Source organism: Nicotiana attenuata, chromosome 6 (assembly GCF_001879085.1).
Source record: "Nicotiana attenuata strain UT chromosome 6, NIATTr2, whole genome shotgun sequence".
NCBI lineage: Eukaryota > Viridiplantae > Streptophyta > Magnoliopsida > Solanales > Solanaceae > Nicotiana > Nicotiana attenuata.
The window spans coordinates 10476717-10498573 of NC_031994.1; the positions used below are offsets into that span (position 1 = coordinate 10476717).

At 41.1% G+C, this 21857-nt stretch overlaps 2 protein-coding genes across 2 annotated transcripts; both read right to left on the bottom strand.

Annotated features, from left to right (window-relative positions):
• On the bottom strand, positions 7184–11378 carry LOC109227627. The gene is made up of 5 exons (XM_019392827.1): positions 11237–11378; positions 10112–10725; positions 9251–10024; positions 8704–9136; positions 7184–7332 (listed from the first exon to the last, which is right to left on the bottom strand). Exons 1-5 carry the CDS (start codon positions 11376–11378, stop codon positions 7184–7186), a joined length of 2112 nt encoding a protein of 703 aa, XP_019248372.1.
• Positions 12832–13638, bottom strand: LOC109227628 (meiosis-specific nuclear structural protein 1-like). Its single transcript, XM_019392828.1, has 2 exons — positions 13047–13638; positions 12832–12887 (listed from the first exon to the last, which is right to left on the bottom strand). The coding sequence occupies exons 1-2, from the start codon at positions 13636–13638 to the stop codon at positions 12832–12834; spliced, it is 648 nt and encodes a 215-aa protein (XP_019248373.1).

Below are 21857 nucleotides of genomic sequence, written 5' to 3' on the forward strand. Positions count from 1 at the left end.
TTTGTCACTTAACCAAAACGATGTAGTTTCAAGACAAAACTACGTCGTTTTGAGCTCTTTCTTGACTAACCACCTAATGGACCGGGTATGGCCGAATTGGGCTCAAATTTTGGGCCAATTTTGGCACAATTTTAATTAAATCACTAGTCCAAACCATTTTTTTTCTCTAATGAAATTAATAGTCTTCTTTAGTCCTAAAAAAATGTACAAGTAGAAATAAAATCTTTTTTTTGTGTATATATAATTTAAAGATGCAAACTAAAATACACAAATAAAAGGTAATAACTATTTTTTTTGGTATTTTTAATAAAGAAATGCAAATAAAAATGCCCAAATAACTAAAACTCATCCAAATATTAGTATTTGTAGGAGAATTAGAAGTGAGCAAAAATTAGGTATTCACAGCTGCCCCTCTTTGCTCGAGAACATAAAGAGTTTTCGTGCAAAGAAAAGTGAATGCCATGACTAATTTTTTGCTCAACATATCACTCTAATGAAAGCATTTTTTGAAAAAGGTGACCGAGCCTTGCTTCTGAGGTTGCCTACATATGCTTGGCTATAAAGGAATCAGGTCAGTGTAGTTCAGGGAAAGTTTGGTAGCTGGGACTACCAGACACTGGAGTTAAGACTGTTGTTGCTGCTGTTGTTGCTGTTATTGCTGTTACTGTTACTCGCTTCTTACATCAAAAGAAAAATAGGAGAGCACTACATATATCTGTAAATTAAGAGTACAAAATTCCTATCTATGTGTCTTCTGGAGTCAAATCTTGATTCTTGGCCTGCTCGATTGTGTTGACCTTAGATTGGATCTTGATGCCTTTTTGAAGAAAAGATTATGGCTCGTTCTCGATTGCTTGCTTTTTGGATCAGAATTTGAGAAAAATGAATCTTGAGAACGCTGTGTTGCTGACACCTCATCGAAACTAACTCCAACTATCATGTGATCATCCTTCTGATGATAACTGAAACTACGAGCTTCGATCGTCATAACTTGTGCTCTGCGGCGAGGCCTGCAAAGCCATCAAAGACGAACAAAACGAACAAAAATTTTCTGCCCCAGTTTGGACTAGGAAAATTTTATGAGTTATCAGCGAGAGTTATAAACTATCTAATTTATTGAAAGGCAGACAGAAGCAGTAGTATAAACTAGCTAAAAGTGATAAAATTTGTAACGAATGATTGTGTAACTAGGGATCAGTAACTTATACTACTGAAAGGAAATGTAACCAGGGGCTGGTACCTTATCTTACTGGAAGGAAATAGAATCAGGTGTTAGCACCATGTATTATTGATAAAGTGTTGAATCCCTCTAGGTGAAAAAGGTTCTACCTGAGTTAAACTATATAAAACAACCTGAGCGAAGATTACTTCTACCCAGAACTAAGAGTTGGATCCCTCTAGGCGAAAAGGGTCTACCTGAGTTAAACTACGTAAAACAACCTGAGCGAAGATTACTTCTATCCGGAACTATGAGTTGGATCCCCTAGGCAAAATCGTTCTACCTGAGTTAAGCTGCGTAAGACACCTTAAGTGAAGAGTACTTCTACCCGGAAATATGAGCTGGATCCCCCTAGGCGAAATGATTCTACCTGAGTTAAGCTGCGTAAAACACCCTGAGCGAAGAGTACTTCTACCCGAAAATATGAGCTGGATCCCCTAGGCGAAATGATTCTTCCTGAGTTAAGCTGCGTCAAAAACCCTGAGCGAAGAGTACTTCTACCCGGAAATATGAGCTGGATCCCCCTAGGCGAAAGGATTCTACCTGAGTTAAGCTGCGTAACTGGGAGGTGTGAGTAATAGTGATGCATTCTGAAAAGAAAAATGGAGATTTTAAGGAGCTTACGCTTGGTGACATTCGTTCTTTTAGGATCGACATTCTGCACTGCTTTTTCCTGCTTCAAACAAAGAAAAATTTGTGAGTTTTCCAAGTGGTGGTTGGTTTGTGGCCTTGATGCCTTGATGACTTGAGTAGTTTGATTTGCGGCCGCTGCTGTCGAAGAATCGATTCTGTCAGTGTGGTACCGAGATGCTCGGCTGCTTTGTATCATTTTCTAGAGACCTTGGCTTTCCAGTGTTGCCCCCAACTGTTTTGTACCCAGATGTCCATGGTACCGCTATCCCTGTCTCTAATGCAATGCCTTTTTCTTTAAAATCAAACTTAGTCGTCTTGTACCCAGTATCAGTTTGTGTCCGTAGTGCTTATCAACCTTTCTCATGAAGTAGGTCTTGCTCATGCGACTTTTCAGTTTCTTTGAAACAATTTGTTTGCCTTATTGAATGAGATCTCAGATGGATTCATGCCTTCATCAATGCTACATATGCCCCAAATTGTGCTCGATATTACAGGGAAACTATAGCTAGTTTTGAAGCCATTTCTTTGCTTTGCTTTTGATGCAGGATTAGACCGAAAGGGACTCAAAGAAAAATAATGGGTAAAACAGAATAATAATTGAAAGTGAAAAAGAACTGTGCTTAAACGAAAGGTGTCCCTTTCGGGGAAAGGAATAGGGAGACTTATCTGGAGGTATGTGCCGACTTCAATGAATCATGACATGCATTTTGGAATGGACGCCTGATCCGTCTGAGCTGTCTAATTCTCAAAATCCATCGCAAACGTTCATCTCGAAATTGTCTTGGTTGTGCTCATGCCGGATAATCGAAGACCCTCATCGGCTAGTAGCGCCCTTTGCGAGATTTCGCTAACTGGCCTCTCTCATTTCTCTACTCACTGTCGCCTTATGGTGCCCATCTGGGTTTTCACCAATAAGACTCTCTCATTTTTTTTAAGATACCGCATGAGAGAGGTTTCCCACCGCCCTTGGCATGGGACTTCAAACATTCTCAAAAAAATCGATTAGAAGTTCTTGAAAGGTAAAAGGGCGAAATGAACCTTAAATTGAATTACAACTTTTGGAACCATTTTTACAGTAACACCGTAAAATAAAACAAACTTCTGCCCCAGTTTTGGAGTATTAGGAATATGGATTTTTTGTTCTGATGGGACCGAACCCAGGGTAAGGCTGCCTACGTATCCTTTCGGAATCAGCTCGGACATAGTTCAATGACTCCGAAGTGTTGTTGTTTGACTATTTTTTCTTTCTTTCTCTTTTTTTCTCTCTTTTTTTTTACAAGTACACAGGTTCCAGAAGGTGTAAAACAAAGAAGCCAAATACGGCTCAAAAGGGTTAACAAAAGAGTGACACCTATTTGGAATAGCGAGCAATTGATAGCCTTCGTCATCTCGATCTGAGAAAATCAATGCGTGAAAGATCTACAGTGGCCATATATCAGACGTAATATCTTTTGACTGCATCTGCATTAATATTCACGTCCGGTACCTGTCCTTCTTCATCTACCAAGTGCAAGGCCCCTTTTGGTAATACTTTCTTGATGATGTAGGGTCCTTGCCAGTTCGGTGCGAACTTTCCTTTAGCTTCAACCTGGTGCGGAAGGATGCGTTTCAAAACTAGCTGGCCTACCTCAAACTACCTTGGGCGCACTTTCTTATTGTAAGTGCATGCCATTATTTGCTAGTATAACTGGCCGAAACACACTGCTGCTAGCCGTTTTTCATCGATCAACATCAGTTGTTCTAATCGGGTCTTGACCTACTCAGTGTCTTCAATCTCTGATTCCACAATAATTTGGAGAGAGGGAATTTCGACTTCAGCGGGTATTACAGCTTCAGTTGCATATACAAGCAGATACGGAGTTGTACCAACAGATGTGCGAACAATCATGCGGTATCCCAAAAGAGCAAAAGGCAACTTTTCATACCATTGCTTGGAACCTTGGATCATCTTCCTAAGAATTCTTGATGTTCTTGTTCGCCGCTTCAACGGCTCCATTGGCTTTTGGTCGGTAAGGGGTAGAATGGTGATGCATGATTTTAAATTGTTCGCATACCTCCTTTAATAGATGGCTATTTAGATTGGCTGCATTATCAGTGATAATGATCTTTGGGATACCAAAGCGACAGATGATGTTGGAATGGACCAAGTCTACCACTGCTTTCTTGGTGACTGCTTTGAAAGTGACGGCCTCTACCCACTTGGTGAAGTAATCTATTGCAACCAAAATGAATCTATGCCCATTTGAAGCCTTTGGCTCGATTGGCCCAATAACATCCATTCCCCAAGCAGCGAAAGGCCAAGGAGAGGACATGGGATGCAACTCCGAAGGAGGCGAGTGAACCAGGTCACCATGAATCTGGCATTGGTGACACTTGCGAACAAAACTGAAGCAATCTCGCTCCATACTAAGCCAATAATACCCTGCCCGCAGCATCTTCTTCGCCAAAACATATCCATTCATGTGAGGTCTGCATACCCCCGAATGCACCTCGTTCATGATCCGCTTCGCTTCTGTGGCATCTATGCATCTCAACAAGTTTAAATTTGGGGTCCTCTTGTACAAAATTTCCCCATTCAAGAAGAAACCACTGGCGAGCCGCCTTATAGTTCTTTTTTTATCTCCTTTGGCATGCTCTGGATATTCTCTTGTTTTCAGGAATCGTTTTATGTCATGATACCATGGTTCACCATCTACTTCTGCCTCAATCGTATTGGAGTAACCGTGTTGATTCCGAACTTGGATTTCTAGTGGATCAATATGAGTGTTGCCTGGATATGGGAGCATCGAGGCTAAAGTAGCCAAGGCATCGGCTAGCTCGTTGTGAAACCTAGGGATGTACCTGAACTCGATAGATTTGAATCTTTTGCTCAAGTCTTGCACATATTGTCCGTATGGAATAAGCTTGATGTCTCGAGTCTCCCTTTTTGCCCTGGGCTTGCCAGATAAGCAAGTCGAAATCTCCCACAACTAATAGTTCATGCACATCCAGATCGATGGCCATTTTCAGACGCATGATACAAGCTTCGTATTCTACCGTATTATTAGTACAAAAGAACCGAAGTCGGGCTATTGCAAGGTAATGATTTCCAATAGGTGAGATAAGGATTGCCCCGATACGAACTCCTTTGATATTGACAGCCCCATTAAAATACATTTTCCACACAGGGTTATCGTCTGGAACTACTTCCTCGATTGAGTTGACCTCTTCATCTGGGAAGTATGTGCTAAGTGGCATGTACTCATTATCAACTGGATTCTCTGCCAAATGATCTGCCAAAGCCTGTGCTTTCATCGCAGTGCGAGTGACATAGACGATGTTGAACTCGGTGAGAAAGATTTGCCATTTTGCGAGCCTGCCAGTGGGCATTGGCTTTTGGAAGATGTACTTCAAAGGATCCATTCTGGATATGAGGTAAGTAGTGTACGCCAAAAGATAGTGTCTCAGCTTCTGAGCGACCCAAGTCAAGGCACAACGTGTCCTTTCTAAAAGGGTGTACTTAACATCATAATTGGTGAATTTACTGCTCAAATAATAGATTGATTGTTCCTTTTTGCCTGTTGCATCATGTTGCCCCAGAACGCATCCAAAGGAATTATCCATCACCGATAGATATAAAAACAAAGGCCTACCAGGTTCAGGCGGGACCAGTACAGGGGGTTTTGATAGATAATCTTTGATCCTGTCAAAAGCTTTTTGGCAATCGTCTGTCCACCTGATAGCGGCATCCTTTTTCAGCAACTTAAAGATGGGCTCGCACGTGGTTGTGAGCTGAGCAATAAACCTACTGATGTAGTTCAACCTCCCGAGCAAACTCATGACTTCCTTTTTGTTCTTCGGGGGTGGCAGATCTCGAATGGACTTTATCTTAGATGGATCCAATTTGATGCCTCTCCGGCTGACTATAAAACCGAGGAGTTTCCCAGATGGAACCCCAAATGCACACTTGGCTGGATTAAGCTTAAGGTCATACCTTCGAAGCCGTTCGAAGAACTTTTTCAAATCACACACGTGATCAGCTCGTGTCTTTGATTTTATGATGACATCATCGACATATACTTTAATCTCTTTGTGCATTATGTCGTGAGAAATGGTGGTCATGGCCCTCACGTAAGTTGCCCCTGCATTCTTTAAATCGAATAGCATGACCCTGTAACAATAAGCACCCCATGGTGTGGTGAAAGCGGTCTTTTCTGCATCATCCTCATCCATTAGAATTTGGTGGTATCCAGCATAGCAATCCACAAAAGAATGTATCTCATGCTTTGCGCAATTATCTACAGGAATGTGGATGTTTGGGAAAGGAAAATTATCCTTTGGACTTTCTTTGTTCAGGTTCCTATAGTCAACACAGACTCTGGTTTTTCCATCCTTCTTTGGCACAGGCACAACATTTGCCACCCAGGTGGTGTATCGGACAGCTCTGACCACATTGGCACTCAATTGCTTCATTATTTCCTCTTTGATTTTGTCACTCATGTCTGTTTTAAATTTTCGTTGCTTTTGTTGGACTGGTGGAAAACCAGGATACGTAGGAAGCTTATGAACCACCAGATCAGCACTTAAACCCGGCATATCATCGTAAGACCAAGCAAACACATCTCTATATTTAAATAAAAGTTGAATCAAGGCATCTCTGGTTTTTTGTTTGGTGTGAATGCTGCAGATTAGCTCCCTCATTCTCTTATTGTGCCGGCAGGCCTGGGCGAACGAAGTAGGGTTAGATTAGATGGAGGAGGACTGCGAACGTCCGTCCCATGAAGCGCCAGGGAACCATGTATTCCTCCCGGGCTGGGCTCTCGCGTGTCCGGGATCCGATCAGATCTACCAGCGACCGGTTTACGGAACAAGGAGTTAAGCAAGGGCCAAGAGATTGATAAAAGAACCTGGCCGAAGTCAGTCTTGTGTTCAATTCCGCGGTTGGAAGGATTTCTTTCTGCCATCTGTCTTTCCCTTCTCTCTCTTCTCTTAGCAAAGGTAGGTTCAAGTCAAACTTTTTTTTGGCTTGCGGGCTCGGGGACTGCAGTCAGCTGCTTCCCTTGTAGTCGTCAGCTCGTTCTTGACAGATCCGATCGGGTGTTCATAATTTGGAGTAAAAGGATTCGAACCTTTGCATGCCGGTCCCAAAAACCGATGCCTTACCACTTGGCTATACTCCATAGGCCTGTCTTGGACGGTAGGAATGGGGAGAGGGGGAAGGGATAAGCAGGGCTCGAAGAAGGAGCCGTGCAAGGACGCGGGGATATAGCAAGTAAGCAGCAAGGTTCTCCCCTTAGGACCGACTACAACAAGCTCGCGACTCTAATAGAAAGAAAGGGTAAGCTCTCTGCTCTATTTGATTGCAATGCTATGCCTATCAAAGTTGGCGAAGGCTTCTGTAACCTTAAACTCGTTACGCTCTTCGACTGAACTCGTTGGCTCCGCGTCCACCGAAATTCGGTAACCTTCGTCACCATCAGCATTTGGTACTCTCTCGATAGCTTCAATAGTTCACTGAAAGCCTTTGGTGTAATAAACCGCAAGCCCTTCAGAAAGAAAGATATAATATAATAATGAATTAATTAATATTAATTAATAAAAAAAAGGGTTGGTTAAGAACTATTGACTGTAAACCATAGCAGTTACAGTCACTCAATGGAGATGTTCGCCTTTGTTTGGAATGAAGATGGATGAACAGGCACTTGAGCCTGGAACTGATGAAATTTGGGGAAAACATGGAAGCGGTCACTAGTACTGGGGGGGCCAAGACATGACCGCGACTTAGAAAAAGTACCCTTGAAAAGCTAAAGAACGGGGAATGACTACCTGTAATAAAGCACAGGCTNATAAGTACCCCCATGGAGTGGTGAAAGCGGTCTTTTCTGCATCATCCTCATCCATTAGAATTTGGTAGTACCCAGAATAGCAATCCACGAACGATTGTATCTCGTGCTTTGCGCAATTATCTACAAGAATGTGGATATTTGGTAAAGGAAAATTATCCTTTGGACTTGCTTTGTTCAGGTCCCTGCAGTCAACACAGACTCTGGTCTTTCAATCCTTCTTCGGCACAGGCACAACATTCGCCACCTAGGTGGTGTATCAGACAGCTCTGACCACATTGGCGCTCAACTGCTTCACTATTTCCTCTTTGATTTTGTCACTCATGTCTGTTTTAAATTTTCGTTGCTTTTGTTGGACTGGTGGAAAACCAGGATACGTAGGAAGCTTATGAACCACCAGATCAGCACTTAAACCCGGCATATCATCGTAAGACCAAGCAAACACATATGTGTATTCAAATAAAAGTTGAATTAAGGCATCTCTGGTTTTTTGTTCAGTGTGAATGCTTATCTTCGTTTCTCTAACTTCTTTAGGACTTCCGATATTAATTGGCTCAATTTCATTGAGGTTTGTCTTAGGCTTGTTTTCAAATTGTTCCAACTCTCTTTTTATTTCCTCAACAACCTGATCTTCATCATATTCAACCTCTTAATGGATTATTTCGATATTAGACAGATTTTTAAGATTTGAGCGTGAATTTCGCACACATGTCATGTTATTAAAGCCGACATTAACAAAACTGAAATGGAAATAAAATGACAGAATTAGGAAAAGGAAAAGATACAAAACTTAATAGGAAACTGAACTGCATTTCATTGAATTCGAAAGGATAGAAGGGTTAACATCAAAACAAAACAATCATACTGAGATGTTTGGATTACAACCCTGAAAGTAACCCAAAATACAAAAAGAAGCTGCAAAAGCAAACTACCAAGACTCCTTCCTTGTGGGGAGAGGAGTTGCTTCCCAGTTGTTGAGCATGGTATCTGGGTCAATTAGTTGCATATCGGTACGACTAGTGCCTTCACCAGCCTGGATCATATTCACTTCAGAAAACATCTGGCTGAGGCCATGGCAAATTTCATCAATGTTTGCATGCGCCGAGGAATTTTGACCCTCTTGGAGTCGTGGCTTGACAAAAGTGTAGAAAATGTGAGGGATAGGTTGTTGCAAGACCCATCCATGCTTTTTGCGGTGCTTGTCTTTGTTTTCGTCTGCTTGTGTTGGCCTGAAGCCTAAGACAAAAGTACCCTGGTTACCGAACGGAGAAATAGGCTCCGAAATTCCTTGCAATGATGCCAAGCCTTTTCCTGGCTCATAACCTTGCCTCATCATAACTGCAGCCACTATTACAGATGTGGCGGAAAGACGAGGATGCCGAATGGGCTTTCCTTCCTCGACAAGGTCCACAGCAACCACTTCAAAAGCCTGATAGACAATGGAATCAGACCCTTCCTTGGCCTCAATACAGGGGATTAATGGGTCTTTTTAAATGGAAGACTCTTCTTCTCCGTGAACAATAATTTCTTGCCTGTCATGTTAGAATTTGAGCATCTGATGCAAGGTGGATGGCACAGCTCGGGTCATATGGATCCATAGCCTTCCAAGAAGAAAGTTATAAGAAGTGGCCATGTCCACTACTTGGAAGACAATCTCAAAGTCAACCGGCCCAATCTTCATGGTGAGGTTGATCTCCCCAATGGTATCTCTTGCTGAGCCATCAAAAGCCCGGATGCAAACATTGCTGGGTCGGATTCTGTCTGTATCGATCTTCATGCTTTGCAAGGTAGAGAGAGGGCATACATCTACACTTGAGCCTCCATCAACCATGACTCGTTTTACATAATGACCCTCACATTTGACCATCAAGTTCAAAGCCCTATTGTGCCCGGCTCCCTCATCGGGAAGTTCATCATCAGTAAAGGAGATTCTGTTCACCTCAAAAAATTTGTTGGCCATCTTCTCTAACTGATTCACTATGGTCTCCTCTGAGATATGTGCCTCGTTCAGGACCTTGATTAGTACACGAGCATGCTCTTTGGAATGTAGGAGCAGAGATAGTAGAGAGATTTGAGCGGGAGTCTTTCTTAGCTGGTCAATGATTGAGTAATCCTGAACTTTCATCTTTTTCAAAAACTCTTCCGCATCTGCTTTAGTGACTGGTTTCTTTATTGGCAAATGGCCTTCTCTAATTTGCTTGGCCTTCCTCAACTCTTCTGGAGAGTAAGATCTCCCTAATCGAGTCAAACCTCCAGTTTCCCCCACTTCCTCTATGATTTCCTTTCCTTTGTAGGTCATCACAGTTTTGTTGTAGTTCCAAGGAGTGGCTTTTGTGTTGGTCACAGGGGTCTGCACGGCAGGTTTGACTACAATCAGCTATGTTATACCTTTCGAACCTCCCTGCTTCTCCCTTTTGATGGGGTGGCCTCCAAGTACATATAACCTTGGGCTTGGAACACTGGAGTGAACTTCCAACATCGAGATCTTTGGAACAAATAAAGTTGCCTTATTTGAGCTCTGGGCGCCTTTCACAATCAATGGAACATCTCGGCTGGGACTTACTTCCAGACCTGCTCCTTCTTGAATTGCACCCACTGTCATTTCTGCTCGACCGACCGGTTTGTATTCTTGATCTTGGCCAATCATTCCCACAAAATGAACATCATTGTGTGTTGGCAACAGGTTGTTTGTCACGTTAGGAGGGTCCTCGCCATTCGTCAGTACAATCAGTTTTTTAGAAACGAGTCTCTCTATGGCTCTTTTTAGAGTCCAACAATCATCAGTGCTATGCCCTGGGGCACTGGAATGATATTCACATCTAGCATTTGCTTGAAATCCATGCGAATCGGGATGCATATGGTGGGGAGCGATGGGTCCAATTACGCCCATTTGCTTCAGCTTCTGGAATAGACTAGAATATGATTCAGCCAATGGAGTGAATTTTCTTGCCGGCTTCTGCTCTCGACCATAATCCTGCCTGGGACGAGCATTGTAGGGTGCCCGAAAATTTTGCTGCTGAGGTCGGGGGGCCCTTGGAGCTGGTCCCGTACCTGCTGATTGGGAGGCCGAGCATATGATTGAGCATTGAACACTGTATATTATGGTGGGCCCACAGAGTATTGAGGAATTGGCGAGGGATAATAATGTTGAGGATAACTGGATTGCCCCTGCTGAACTTGCACATAAGGGTGTGATGCCCCTCTTTGAAACTCCCTAGATCCCGAAGCCATCATGGACCCTTCATCTCTCTTCTTTCTATTTGCCAAACCTCCCGACCCATTTTGGATAGCTTGGGTGGTGGCTTTGAGAGCAGCTTAACTTGCAATTCTGCCAGTCTTGAGGCTATTTTCGACCATCTCCCCTATTTTGATTGCTTCTGCAAAAGGTCTACCCATCGCGGACATCATGTTCTGAAAGTAATCAGGCTCTTGAGCCTCTAGAAAAACAGTGATCAACTCGTGGTTATCCATGGGTGGCTTAACTCTAGCCGCTTGCTCCCTCCACTTGATGGCTCCCTAAAACTTTCGGTCGGTTTTTTCTTCATATTGGACAAAGAATTACGATCCGGTGCAATATCAATGTTGTACTGGAATTGTTTGATAAAGGCCTGGGCCATGTCATCCCAAACATGCCAGTGAGAGATATCTTGGTCAATGAACCATTCGGAAGCTACCCCCACAAGGCTTTCCCCAATGTAAGCCATCAACAGCTCTTCTTTTCCTCCTGCACCCCTCAGCTGGTTGCAGTACCTTTTCAAGTGGGCGATAGGGTCGCCGTGTCCATCATATTTCTCGAATTTTGGGGTCTTGAACCCTCGTGGCAAATGAATGTGAGGGAACATGCATAGATCACTGAATGAAACACTTTTGTGACCACCTAGTCCCTGTATATTCTTTATATTCTATTCAAGACTTTTCATTTCCTGGCTATCTCATCTGGCTCAACAGTCGTGGCAGGCTTTTCATTTTCCACTGGTGATTCGTACTAAGGAGTCTGATTGTATGGATCCGAGACTCCAAAAGCCATATTTGGAGAATAGTATTGGCCATCATAAGCATGAGATGGTGGCTCATTGTTTGGCCTCATCACAGGTGGTGGCGGCGGGATTGTATATACCGGTGCGCCAGACACGACGAGAGGGGTGTTCCTGACCGGTGCGACTGGAGGTCGCATGTTAGAGGTACCGGGGGCAGCATGGAGGCTATAGATTGGCACATACCCTAGTGGTAAAATGTGATCGCTCGTTGCATGGAGCGGTTTTTGAGTAGCCTGGGGTATGGTGGAAGTTCCCTCTGAGGGACCCTGGGGTGGAGGTCGACCGGAGACCCAAGCTTGATATACATCTGACAGTTGTTGTCTCAATTTTCTTATCTCCTCCGACTCTTGCTCAACTGACTGACCCTGCGGATTGTCACTAACCAACTCGATTTCATCACTGTTATCCATTACCACCGCTCCCTTAGATCTTATGAAGTAATGATGTGTTGCCAGTTTCACCACAAACCAACCACCTTAACCTTACTGATTTAAGAGGCAACAAACGTATTAGGGTTAAGCATTTTATAGATAGGAGTCACACGTAGATATGCTATGCTCCTAAAATATCACCATCTCTAACATGCTTTTGGAAGGCTTCATGTTTCATTCCGGCTTATAAGGTTGTTATCTATTGGTGCTCTTATTTTCTTCTCTCTCTCTCTCTTTTCTTTTATATGCTTTTCTTTTCACTCGCCTTATCTTGATCCCTTATTTTGTAGCCATTTGAAAAATATTTGATCGAACGTTTTGTGGGTTGCCTACGTATCATGTCGCCACATGAATCAGATCATTATGTAGTTCAGGTACATGACCATTTTTTTTTACAAAACAAACATCTTTTGATTCGTTTTCGAATTTTTCTAAACAAAATCTTTTTCATTGATTTTCAATATATATAAATTTTTTTTGGATACAAGACTCAAAAAGGAAGAATTACATAAAGATAAACAAGACCAGACCTGACTCAAACAGACTTTTTAGGATAAAAGGAAAAACAACAAGACTCAAAACAACAAAAGACTCTTACAAACTCAAAACAACAAAAGAATAATGAAAAGGGACTGATAAATAAGAGAAGATTTCGATCTCTTCAGTAGAATCCACCAGCATCACTGTAATCAAGGCGCTTGTTCCTGCAGCGGACCCCCAACATTGCGGTATATCCTCTCCAAGTCTGCAGATATATGACAAGCAACGTCCAATGATACTTCTGCAAACCGCTCGGGCATCATTCTGTAACAACTCCTGCATACTCTTGAGGTATAGGTGGCTACCTCGAGGATCTTTCCCTTAATTTATTCCTGAGCCACATGCAACTCTTGATTTTGCTAACCACGGGTCTCAGCTAGATCCAGCGCATCACGCTCGCGGTCCAAGGCCATATCTTTATGGCGCCGAACTTCGAGCGACTCCGCTTCTAATTGATTGATCATCTTTTGGTAGTGGTGTCTTTCTATTTCAAACTCCGCGATCTGGCTCTCCTTGCTTGACTCAACTCCCCCTATCTGCTCCCTCAGACCTTGGACTAGTGGAGAAAAACCTCTACGCTCGTGATCACGGACTACCCTGAACTGGGCTTCTCTCTCTTCTTGTTGCTGAGCGGTTGTGACTATGTTCTTCTTTCGAATTTGGGCTTTGAGTGCTTGCTTGTCTCGTGCCCACTGAGCCTTTTCCCGCTCAAAATCAGCCTGTTGTATGTCCATGGCTGTCTCCAGAATGCTCTTATCTTCTTGTAAAATGTCAATACGAGATTGAAACTCTTGTGCCACTTCCCTTCTGGTTTCTCTAACTCTGACCTCGATCTCCTCCTCCCAATCAACTGCATGCCGTATGGATCTGTCTGGCCTTTGCTCGGGGATAGCCTGGTTGTGAAACCACTCAAGGTATGCGAGGCTTACCTCCCCACGTTCACGATCATCTACCATCTCGTCCAAATCAGAAAATCAACCACCAAACCAAACCTTTTGTGCATATGACTCCCTTGGAGGTTCCTCTCCCTTGAATTCCCACACGAACGGACGCATGTCCTCAATCAAGGGCCTCTTTTCCTCTCTTCCTAGTTGGCGCATAATGCGTAGGGGCACGTAGGGTTGGAAACCTATGAAACCCATGAGTATGAAGAACGGGCGATACGTCGACATATGCATGACCCTAGCAGAAGGGAACCAATAATAGTTCCAAGTGATTCTATCAGCACTCAATGAACCAAGTAATTTCCGCCAGGCCCTCACCCCCTCTGGGAGATTACAACTTGCGGCTCTGTCTGGGTGACATTCAATGTAATTCATCCAGTTTTCATTGAAATTTATTACTATTGGATAATGATAAAGGTACTCTATGAACCACATCTGCAGCAGAATGTTGCATTCCTTGAAGTAATCTTCACCCTCTTGGCAGCGGGTCAAAGCTCGAAAAATATCTCCTAAAATCATGGGAAGAATGGTATGATCCTCGCTACTTTGCAAATACGAGATTACCGCAACCAATCAAATTCTGATGCGCCCACCACGCTCTGGAAAGACGATGATCCCTAGAAATGATATCATGAATGCGAAGATTCTCAACTCCCTCCAAGCATCGTAACTCAACTGGTTGACGAATTCTATGCCCGAGAAGTTTTCAAACTCTTTCTCGTCCCCAAATCTGTCAAAAAGATATTCCAACGGAACCCAACCTTCATTTAAGCAAACCATTAGAATTCGACGGAGGCATAACTTCTTTAAAAAGTTGTTCACACCAACTTTTCTTGGAGCAGCAGGCTTTTTTCCACGAAGGTCTCTCCCCAATCCGGTGAACCCACCTAATTCTTCCAATGTAGGCGTCATTTCACAATCTTTGAACCTGAAGACATTGTTGACGGGGTCCCAAAAACCCACTAGAGCCTCGACTAAATCTCTGTTAGGCTTAATTCCCATGATGTTTGTGAGGAACTTGAGGTGCTTAAATACTTGATTCCGTTCCCATGTAGCAAAACTAGCCCATCAATTACAGAGACTACTCGGGGTCTTATCTCCGATCAAGAACATAGGAGGTGTCTCGTCCCGAACCCTTTTCTGAATGCTTCTTTGTGGAGAACTCCTGGTGAACCTAAGAATAAGATAAAAGGGTCAGGACTTACCTAAACTATATGCCAATTCTGACCATTCTTTTTTTTCTTTTTTTTTTCTCTTTTTTTTTGTTGCCAATTTAGGACTCGATCTATTTTTTTTTGTTATATTTTTGAAGTTGTCGGACACAAAAGTTGAGATGACAAAAGCAGGAAGAATGGCTATTATTACGAAAACGGCCATAGGAACAAAATGATAAAAATAAATAAATAAATAAAAACTATTTTACGAAAAACGGCCCTTTGGCACTCCCGAGAGGGGTTCAAAGGTTGTCTCAGCAAATATAACCAGACAAAACTAGATAAAATGGCTACTTTTGCGAAAACAGTCGTTCGGTACTTCCGGAAAGGTTTAAGTTGTCTTGAAAAAAAAATGGCCGGACATAATGGCAAAATGGTAAAAGGTGAATAAAGATGGATAAAATAGCTATTTTTTTTTTTAAAAAAGGGCCCTTCAGCACTTCCCAGGAAGATGTTAAAGGTGTCTTGGCGAAACAACCGGAATACGCTAAAAGAGTAAAAAGGCGACCAAAGTAGCATTTTTTTCGAAAATTTTATGCACATGCAGAATTTCATGCTCCTTTTTTGAAAAGTGTGGGCTGAACCTGATGGAGGTTGCCTACGTATCTCACATCCGGTGAGAATCAAACCCGCGTAGTTCGGTAAAACTGAGTACTTTTCTCTTTTGATTTTTATGAAAAATTAATCTTTACACCTCACGCCAGACTACTACAAAATCTTTCCCTTTTCTATATTTTTCTTTAAAGAAAAACAAAGGTTTATTTGCACTAAACTTAGGAGAACAATTCCCCTTTTTTCCTTTTTTTTCTAATAATTCCGCTACACTAATTTTCTAAAGCCGGTCGACAATGCAAGTAAGCCTTCCAAATAATGTATCAAGTTGCACATATGTGAACATGATGGTCTCAAAGAGGATACCTGTCTTATACAGACCCGACCCCTGTGCCGAGTTTCGCTAAGTCAAATGCACGTGATGCACGGATATCCGGCATGAGGTTAGTTCTTCTAGGTTTAAATCCTTGTGGAGAAGGTATCTAGATTGGCTTACTCGAGCGGACAACTCGAGCCGAGGAGGGGCAGTGTACAGGTAGCATTGGTTTCCGGCTTAACTGGTGGTGCTCCCCGCCTAAAAGATGTGTGACTAAAATCCTTCACCGGGTGACAAGCACCTCGGCTATCTCAAAGAAAGTTGGCTATGTCAAGCAAATGCCCAATTTTAATATCAAGAAGACTCCGAGGGGGTGTGTGAGAAAACAGTTTATATGTACAGTTCAACAATATCAAAACGGTAAAAATTGAACAGGTAGCACATTGCACAAATAAATCACAATATATACAAAATTAATAAAGCCAAAAAAAAGTCAACATGTACAAGCTTATGGTTAGGTCCCCAGCAGAGTCGCCAGAGCTGTCACACCCCTTTTTTCCACCCCAAAAAGATATGTGTCGTTATGAGTTTTGTAGTGGGTTAAAGAGTTTTCCCAATTAAAGTGACAATTTTGAAATAGAGATTATTTTATTGTTCAGAGTCGCCACTTGGAATTAATTTTTTGGGTGTTCCAAGTCACCATTTATTTGAATCCCTAGTCAAAGGAAGGTTTGACTCTATTTTTATCGGTCCGCGAAAACAAAGTTCGGGTAAGGAATTCTGTTGACCAGGGAGAAGGTGTAAGGCATTCCCCGAGTCCCGTGGTTCTAGCACAGTCGCTTTTATTGACTAAAATTGACTTGAATTAATTTTGGATAAATTGTGCTTTATTTAATTTTTATGTTTTACCTATCCGCTTTTATTTCTTGATTATTAGATTTATTAAGAAAAAATAATTTTTTGAATAAATTATGTTGTCATAACCACGCTACGCGAGCGAATGCGTGATTGAATAAAAATAATTAACTAACTTGTCATAATTGCGCCTCGCAAGCGAATCCGAAATCATGACAGTCCATTATTTGTAATACTTTTAAAAAATTACTACATTTGAGAAAATGAAAATTTAAAAGTCAACTGTTGCACTACACAAACGAATCCGCAATTTTAACAAAGGATTAACTAAATTAAAATTTAACTAAAAACTAATGGGTATGGTATGACATTATTGAATTAATTTATTGAATGTTGAACATCACGCTACCCAAGCGATTTCGTGAGTTAAAGCGCGCTTACTAATTGCCTAGCGTTGAAATTAATTGAAAATAACTAACCTATCAAGAAAAAGGAAAAGAAAAAAAATTATTAAAAAAAAAGAGACATACACTTTATTGGATCTATGGAAGAAACCTTATTTTTAATCATTTGGGCTAACTCATGGTTATCTTAGGAGAAATGGGCCAACATTTTACTAATATGTATATATATTTTTTTTTAAAAAGAAAGGAATGGGCCATCTAGCTTAATTGTCATTGGGCCTGCAGAAATTGAGTTTCTTGGCCCACATAGTTGAAGAAAAAAAAATATGGGCCATCTAGCATGCTTCAGTGCTTCAGACCTGGACCTAATTTATTGGGCCCAATTACTTTATCTCATACATGAAACATCCTACTACTAATTTATTTACTACTAATAGATAAATACTACTATCTTGTTAGCCTGAAAGTAACCCGGCAAGCAAATAACAGTGATAAAACTCTTAGGTTATTAATAATACAAATACGAGTCAGGAGACGAAATGGGCGCGTGACAAAAATTAACCACTATGCCAAACTAAAACCCTTGGATCTACGTAACTTTTAGCTTACAAGAAACTTCTCTTAATTCAAAACTAATCATTTCACCATTTATCAAAAGAGTCACAAGACACTAAAAATGGCATCTAAACTATCATCCAACTCAAAGTACATAACAAACAATGAAAATAGATAAACAAACAGAGACAACGTAATTTTAAGGAAAATATATATATATATATATATATATATATATATATATATATATATATATATATATATATATGATAGAAGAACAAATAGGTAATGGAACATTTGCTAAGCTTAACAAAAATGTAGTAGACAAAAGAGATAGACCTTTTAGCAACTAAATAACACACTAACAAAGTATTGTTTTGTGAACAAAAATAAAAGTTATGGCTAAATACAACATATTTACATGCTATAATATTGATGCAACAATTATCTTGGGACAAAATCAGATATTACATGTTCCACGGGTTCAAATCTTTTCATTGTTATCAAGAATCTGCAATTCAAAGGTTCAAGGGTTACCTGATTTGTAACAAGATGAAATTCAGTAGTGAAAGGGCAGAAAATCAGCAACAAAGACAGCAGAAACAACGACTAAACAGCAGTGAATCCGTGTTTAAACAGCCCAGAAATCTCACTAACAGTAGTGATTCTTTAGGAGAAGGAACTCAAGAATCAAACTCTAATACTCTTATATGTTTTTGAAAGACTTTGCACTCTAAGACTCAACCAAAAACTCATGATTTTCAGCTTACTTTTCATGTGTTCAACTGCTGATTTTTTTTTTTGTTTCTGTGTGTTCAAGCAATTCTAAAGATGTATGAAATTGTGATGGAGTCCCCCCTTAAAAATGAAGAAAGGGCAGCCCTTAAGTAGGCAAAGAAAACCACTTTTTGGGCAGATTTTGGTTTACCAAAAATCTGTCCAAAAAGGGACTGACTTTGTGTGCTAAACACTATTCAAAGGCTGTCCAAAAGGTGAAAGGACAGCCTGAAAATCTGCTATAGCAAAAGCAAGGAAAGAAAATATCATTTCAGCCACCCAACTAGTCAAAAGTAAGCTACTAGTACCCTAAGTCATGATCAAACCCATCTAATTTTCTGATTTTATCAACAACAATACCAAACTAACTTGCTAATTCGAACTTCAATCAAATTCATCACATGAATCAAAAATCGAATAGAGCTAATACAAATATTAAGAGAACCGTTAACGAGCACAACCAAACTATAGTTATGAAAGAAACTGTACATATGACCAACATAATTTAGAAAAGAAAAAAACAAAACTTAAACTAAACTAAAAATCTAAAAATCAGTCAATAAAGGAGAAGCTAAAGTCGATGAACAAGGGATTAGCATTTTACCTAAACGCTCGGGCTCCAAATCAGTAGTACAACACAACTAGATGGCGAATCGACCTCCACGCCTCTTTTTCTCGATGAAAATGCTGAAAAAACACGAACTATGGCGAACCAAGTTGAGTCCAGCACTGTGTCAAAGAGAAAAGAGACTAAGGGGTTGTATTTTGCTAGACGGAAGTTGGGCGGCGGCAGAAGCAGCGGCAGTAGGGTGGTCGACGGTGGTTGGCCAAAACTTGTCGGATTTTGGAGGGTTTTGGAAGGTTTTAGGGCGGGGAATGGTGAAGAGGAGGGTGAGAGGAAGCCGGTGGTGTAAAATTTTTGGAGTTTGGGGTGGTGGACGGCAGCTAGGGTTTCGGTTAAGCTTAGATTTATGGAGATTGAGAAGAGTTATGGGATTTTGGGGTTCGGATTCATGGAGAGGAGGTTGAGCGGAAGAAGTGGTGAAATTTTGGGGTGGATTGGAGATAGGCCGCCGCCGGTGGTGAATTCCGGCGGGCGACGCTGGGCGGCATGGGGAGAGGACCTGGGAGAGAAGAGAGAGAAGAGAGAGGAAGAAGAAAGGAATTAAGGGGGAAAATAGGGCAAATTTGTGGGGATTTTAGGCTTTATATACCTGGGGTGGGGGATAGATAATGACCATTGGATCATGAGGGAATGGATGGGTGAGATTGAGTCTTTGTCACTTAACCAAAACGACGTAGTTTCAAGACAAAAGTACATCGTTTTGAGCTCTTTCTTGGCCAACCACCTAATGGACCGGGTATGGCCGAATTGGGCTCAAATTTTGGGCCAATTTTGACACAATTTTAATTAAAATACACTAGTCCAAACCTTTTTTTTCTCTAATGAAATTAATAGTCTTCTTTAGTCCTAAAAAAATGTACAAGTAGAAATAAAATCTCTTTTTTTGGGTATATATAATTTAAAGATGCAAACTAAAATACACACATAAAAGGTAATAACTATTTTTTATATATATATTTTTAATAAAGAAATGCAAATAAAAATGCACAAATAACTAAAACTCATCCAAATATTACTATTTGTAGGAGAATTAGAAGCGAGCAAAAATTAGGTATTCATAGTAAAGATAACTCAAAATATACTCAGATCTGTGGTAGATCTGAAGAGTCAAGAGATCAGTTAGGGTTTCAGAGAGAGATGACCCAGAGATAAAGAGATTCCGACTTAGAAGCCATAGATCTAGCCGGAAAATATAAAGATCTTACTCGGACGGCCAAGGGTGGCCTGAGAACGGCACGAAAAGGCCATGGGTGTGAGTTGAACAGCCTCTGGTCCCCTTGAGGACCTCAAGGTAGCAAGGATCCGGCATGTGAGGGAGCCATGGAGGCTAGGGATGGTGGTTGAGCCACCATTGTTACCGGCGAGCCAACGGCCGGTTAGAGGAGCTTAGGGTTTAGTAGAGAGAGCTTGAGAGAGATGAGAGGATGTAACCGCGGAGCAGAAGAGAGAATGAGAGAATGAGAATGAGGGTTTGGGGGTAGTTTTTTAGGTTAATTATGGTATGGGTGAATCTGGTCCGTTGATCAAAATTGATCAACGGTCCAGATTAAACAAGAAATTAGGTCGGGGGATTAATGGATTGGGCATGGGATGTTTGGGCTAATTTAATTGAGTTTGGATTTTGGTTTAATTACGCTAGAATCAAAATGAAAGTAGGCTATTTGTTAAATACCCAATTAAATTAATTAAAATAATTTGTAAAAATAGCTAATAATAACAAAAATAAATTTCATGCATAGAAAATAATTTAAAATGATTTTTTAGTATTTTAAAATACAAATGACTAAATTTGGGTAAAGATGGTATAAAATTATATGATTGGGCTATAATTGCAAAGTTATTGCAATTATAGCCAAAAGATGCCAATTTGGCTAATTATGAAATAATTTGGTTTAAATAAGACCATGAATAATAAATTTAATCAAGAAATGTTTTTAAAATTATTTGTAATTCCATTTTGTAATTATTTATTAGAAATAAAATGCTGGGTAAATTAATAAAAATATAGGAAAATTATGGAAAAATACCAATTGCTATTAATGCATGATTTTAAAGGTATATATGCAATTTTAAAATATTTTGGGGAAAAATTGGGTATCAACAGTGGTCGCCCGTGGCATCGATCATATCGATGTTCCGAAAAGGAAAATAATCCTTAGGGCAGGCCTATTTCATGTCCTTAGATTCTAAGTTAATTTCCTTTCTTAGGGACTACCACTACGTTTGCTAACCATTCGGGATATTATACTTCCCGAGTGGACCCTATTTTGAGAATTTTGGTTACCTCGTCCTTGATGAATGTATGCTTAACCTCGGACCGGGGTCTTCTCTTTTGCTTTACTGGATGGATCTTTGGGTCCAAGCTTAGTCGATGGGCGGTGATCTCTGGTGGGATCCCTGTCATATCGAGATGTGACCAAGCAAAACAATCTATATTATCTAAAAGGAATTGAATAAGTTTTTTCTTGAGTTCAGGAGTTAACCCCGTGCCCAGGTATACCTTTCGAACGGGCAGACGCTCGATCGGTATGATTTGTTCCAGCTCTTTGACCGTTGACTTCGTTGCGCCACAATCATCGGTGATTATGAAGGTTCGAGGTATCATATAATCATCATCCTTGAAAGTTTCCTGCTCCTCCGACCGATCCGAGACCGGTGACTGTGGTCGCTATTTGGCTTCCTGCTTTCCCTTCGACTCCAATCCCTTTGTTGATGAAAGCGTCGATACCGGTATCACTTCGTCTATTGCAAACATTTCTTTGGCGGCGGGTTGTTCACCGTACACCATTTTGACTCCTTCTGATGTAGGGAACTTCAGGACTTGATGAAGTGTCGAGGGCACTGCCCTCATGTTATGGATTCAAGGCCTCCCGAGCAGTACGTTGTACCTCATGTCACCCTCGATCACATGGAACTTTGTTCCGTGGATGGTA